The sequence below is a fragment of the Penaeus chinensis genome, chromosome 11 (genome assembly GCF_019202785.1).
Source record: "Penaeus chinensis breed Huanghai No. 1 chromosome 11, ASM1920278v2, whole genome shotgun sequence".
In the NCBI taxonomy this organism is placed as follows: domain Eukaryota; kingdom Metazoa; phylum Arthropoda; class Malacostraca; order Decapoda; family Penaeidae; genus Penaeus; species Penaeus chinensis.
This window is the reverse complement of record NC_061829.1, coordinates 16341022-16346021: the sequence shown is the minus strand read 5'-3', so window position 1 is coordinate 16346021 and position 5000 is coordinate 16341022. Positions and strand designations below refer to the sequence as shown.

The following is a 5000-nucleotide window of genomic DNA, read 5'->3' as shown; positions in this document are numbered from 1 at the left end:
CATTATGTTTTGCCTGTGCTGATTATTTCATATATTAACGGGTGTAGTTTTTCTTTGATTATTATGATGCCAGATAATGTTACCGAGAGTGATGCACAGAGATAGAGGGAAATGGATAGTAGCATCTGAAAGAGCATAAGATACAGAGTAATAAACAAAGCAGGTACAGCTGCAGTAACCTCTTATTTACCCTGAAATGATGGAAGGCCACAACACCCTCTCACAGCCAGAGTTCTTAATGTCCTTTTTCTGTAAGCTGGCATGAAGTGCTAATAAAGGGGGGTCCAGGGGTGGGGCTTGCCTCCACTGTTTAGAGAATAAATAGAAGGAAGGAAAGGATAGCTTTGGATTTTGGGTTGGCATGATACCTGGTTTTCTCCCAAACCCAGGGTTTCAAGGTATACCATTGTGCTATTACATTTTCCTGTAAATATATTCCAAAGTATTATGTGTATCACAACTTTCTTATTATCAACTTGTGAAGGTAACACCATAGATGAAGAGTGTCCTATTTTTGGTCCATTACAGCCAATTATACCCAACTATCAAAGTTGCTGTGACTAGGCATGCCTGAATGCCTGAGGGGAGAGTTGATGGGGGACTCTACTGTCAGAATCCCCCGGGAAACATTGTCTTCATCTCAGTGTGTACGGCAAGATACTCTGGAGCACCGAGTGGACTTAGGCTATGAGCAGTGCCTTCTGCAAGTTTTTCCTTTATTTGCGGGATTACTGTTAATATTATTTCTTGTACCAACAACTGCAACTTTTTGTCCTCTACAATATCATCTTCAATTTGCCCTAGGTTAGTGTGTCCATACTGTAAAGATTAATCAGTGTCATCATTCTGGAACAGCAGAGATGAGTATTCAGGGCAGTCATATAGTGTTTTCTTAATGGGTCACATACAATATTCTTGATATAAAAGAAATATAAGTATATGAAAAGAGGAAAAGGAATAGAGGAGAGAGGAAGGAACAAATGATTAATTAACAAGAATGAGAGTTACAGAAAGTGTTAGACAGGCAGTTTCACTTCTTTATCCCCTTAGTGGTAAAGGTTCACATTTCTGGTTTTGGATAGATATTTTTAGGCTTCAAATGGTAACTTTTATGCCAGCATATATGTATAATATGGCTATTTTGATATAAGATATATAATATGTAATATATATTTTTTTAGATTCTGCAAGTACCTAGTTTAGCTTTGCTCTTTCTGGTTATTGTTAGTTTTATTCTCTCATTGTAAAACTATACTAATCTGCTGTATATTATATACTTGTTTTCTTTTCTAAATTATTGTGATTATTTAATAGTTAAAATTAGGATTATATATTTTTTTACTGTGGAAATCTTTAGTAATAAAATGTTTGATTTTGTCATTGCAATCCATCACAGTAAGAAGATAAAGACCTTATAGTTGTGATAAAAGAACAAAGAATGGCTAATCATTACATTAGTAGAAAATAACAAGTAATACTGAAAATCCTTTTGAAGGATTTTGATGTTAATTTGTAAAATAGTGTAGTTGTAATTTTTTCTATTATTCTTTTTATTCCTATTTCAGGTGTAAACAATGTATCACAGGGCCATGTATATGAGATGTGTTCAGAATATACTTCAACATTCTAAGATAAGAAAAAGAATACCTGTTCCAGTAGTGAGAAGAATATCTACAGACACTAATGATGAAGGAAGAACAGTAACTAGAAGATTTGGACTTGATTATGAATATTTGTGTAATCCTGAAAATTTGTCAGTAATAGAGGAGTTAATTAAAAAACGAAAGGGTGTAGGAGATATTTGGAAAGTGGTAGAGCTAAGTAATAAATTGCAGACTCAGAATATGACTACTGAGGAATACACAGCACTGGAAGCAGAATTAGAAAAAGCAGCATTGATGATTCCAAACAAAGCAAGTCCTCACTTGTTTGAATATGGAGAAACTCCCAAAGTTATTGAATATGTTAACTCAAAACCAGATTTCAGTTTTAAGCCACGTGAAATACACGAGCTTGGTAAAGAGTTAGACATCATTCGCATGGAAAATTTGGGAAATTTGACAGGTCCCCGTAGTTACTACTTAAGGGGTGCGTTGGCAGACCTAGAACAAGCATTAATAAGGTTTGTATAAAATGTTAGTGTAAATAGATTGTTTTGATGTCCTTGAAATATTTACCTTCATAATATTTTTATATATACCATGTAATAGGGAAATTTAAGAAGGTGTAATTGCTGTATGAATTATTTGTATACATTAAAATTTCAGATACACCGTATCATCATTACTGAAGAGAGGCTTTGTTCTTATGTCTGTCCCTGACCTATTGTATTCACACATTATTGAGGGATGTGGTATGAGCACCCGAGGCGAGCGTACACAGGTAAAGTTAATTTGGCTAAGCTGTAGGTATACTGTGTAATGAAGTAACCCTTTTTCTATCATTATAAAGACAATACACTGATCTTTTTAAAGTATTTTCAGTAATTAAGTCCAACCATGTCTAATTTAGGGATGAAAACCATTTCTAGTGATCATATGTGTGATTTGGACTCCACACTCATCACTAGGTTAATAAATGTATGTGGATATATAACCAAATTATTTTTCAGAATAGTATTAACATTAAAGGGATTTTTTAATGTGATAATGATGTATCATTAGAAATGATGACTAATTAACTGTGTTGTAATCTTATAGGGGAAACATGTTCAGTTAAAAGTCATAGAATATAAAATTATATCCTTTGTGGATACCTTTAAATATTGAATACATGAATAATTCTACATTCTAAATATTGCAGTGATGCAGACAGTAATGTTAAAAACTTTTCTGTATGTATATACACTTATGTTGAGCATATGCATATATAATACCAAATGTTTTAGATAAACTAATGATGATTTTATATAGTAGTTAAAAAAAGGCAAAAAATAAATAAATCAAAATTAATTGTTCCTTGTAGGTTTATCATATTGCTGACTCAGAAGATGTGTGTCTGTCAGGAACTGCAGAGATGGCAATTGGTGGATATTTGAAAAATAGAGAATTCTCTCTTGAAGAGCTTCCCCTCAAGTTGGCAGCTGTTTCAAGATGCTACCGGGCAGAGACTTCCTCACTTCGGGAAGAGAAGGGAATATATCGGTGAGAGTTGTGTGTCTCATGGTAGATTTTTATTTTTGTGAAGACTAGTTCTTAAATTATAAAGTGACATATTTAGTATGGTCAGTTAAGAGAAATTAAAGATATCTTATTATTTATTTTGTCATGCAATATGCCAACCAAGTTTGAGAGTTTGAAGTTAGTGTTCTGCTAAGAAAATTATGATATAAAGATACTTGAAATTTACAAATTAAATTTCTTATTTCCATTTTTTAAAATAGAAAACTTACATGCATTATGTTTACAGTCTTTCTTAAAGTTTAATGTGTGTGTGTGTGTGAGTGAGTGTATGTGCATATTGTGTGCATGCGCCTGTGGCAGAGAATTAGGCAAAGGCTTAATTATTTTCCTAAATTCTCTCTCCTGTTATTTACGTACAGAGTGAATGTCTACAATTGTTGACCCAACCACCACAGATTTATGTTCTGTCCCCTATAGTTTTTTATGAATTTTGTTACATACAAATGGCTCCACATGTGCTCATTTAGCAAGGAGTCTATCAGTAGGCCATAGTGACCGATCCTGATTTCCCCATTCCTTGAATTGGCAGGAAAATGTGTTTTTCTTTCTAATACAATTAATAGCAATATTGTTGTTATTGCTATTGATGTTATGATTATTAAATTGTTAATCTTGATAACATTTAAGACAATAAATTGATACAAAAGACCCTTTTCAAAAGTCAGTGAAAAGGGTAAACAGGTGAGATAGGTAGGACTAATAACTCATTGGTGATTAAGCACTTGTAGAGCCATCTATGTGTAAATACAATAAATAGGGAGGGGGAATATGATTAAAAGTACACTTTCAGTAGTAAGTGGCTCACACTTACCATCCCCATCACATGCTCCTGGTCATGATCCCCATCACATGCTCCTGGTCATGATATGGAAACATCTTGTGGGGTTTACATATTCAGCAATATAAAAAAAAAATGCAAACAGAATAGTTTGGTGTTAACAATAAGATATATACACTACCCCTCACACAGTGAGAAATGGAGCAGTCAGGTCAGTATGATGGTCAGTATGTTCCATGCTGAGGTGGTTTACAGCACTTGCTTTTTCCATCCATGCCTATGTTTTACATTGTCATCATCTGTTGTGTTTTGTTTTTTGTGTTAGCCATATTATCTTTAAAGCATTTTTTTCTCACTAGCTTTCAATTTTTCACCACACTGTAAGTAATGGTCAGTGGACTAGAAAGACAGAGCATTATTACCATTTTGCATATAAGAAAGTGCCAATGCCGTTGAGGTGGCTCATGAAGATCTTGGCATTTTCCATTCCATGTATTTTACAGTGTCAGTATCTGTTGTTTTTTAGTTGTTCCCATTTCGGCAGTTCATTATATGGAACTAACCTCATATTTCTCTCCATCCTACTATGGGCAAGGAGAGACAGAAGGTAGTAGGGGGAGGGGGAGTTAATTGGTGGATTTCTACAAGTGTATGTGTATATGAGGTGTGTGTGTGTGTGTGTGTGTGTGTGTGTGTGTGTGTGTGTGTGTGTGTGTGTGTGTGTGTGTGTGTGTGTGTGTGTGTGTGTGTGTGTGTGAATGTGAGTGAGTGTGAGTGTGAGTGTGAGTGTGAGTGTGAGTGTGAGTGTGAGAGTGAGTGAGTGAGTGAGTGAGTGAGTGAGTAAGTGAGAGTGAGTGAGTGAGTGAGTGAGTGAGTGAGTGAGTGAGTGAGTGAGTGAGTGAGTGAGTGTGTGTGTGTGTGTGTGTGTGCGCGAGCGCGAGCGTGAGCGTGAGTGTGAGTGTGAGTGTGAGTGTGAGTATGAGTGTGAGTATGTGTGTGTGCATACATGTCATGTGTGTAATACTGTAATGAATAATTCC

General features: G+C 35.1%; 1 protein-coding gene across 2 annotated transcripts in view; it reads left to right on the top strand.

Moving 5' to 3' along the window:
• The window catches only part of LOC125030560 (serine--tRNA ligase, mitochondrial-like), a 9541-nt gene that overhangs the window by 538 nt on the left and 4003 nt on the right, over positions 1-5000 (top strand). The window contains exons 1-4 of one of the 2 annotated variants that reach the window (XM_047620673.1): positions 329-804; positions 1566-2122; positions 2268-2382; positions 2965-3143. In XM_047620673.1, the coding sequence (XP_047476629.1) occupies positions 1575-2122; positions 2268-2382; positions 2965-3143 (842 nt within the window). In that variant the 5' untranslated portion in view covers positions 329-804; positions 1566-1574. Of the gene's footprint in view, positions 1-328; positions 805-1565; positions 2123-2267; positions 2383-2964; positions 3144-5000 lie in introns of those variants that run through there. The other variant, XM_047620674.1, reaches the window with a different exon arrangement.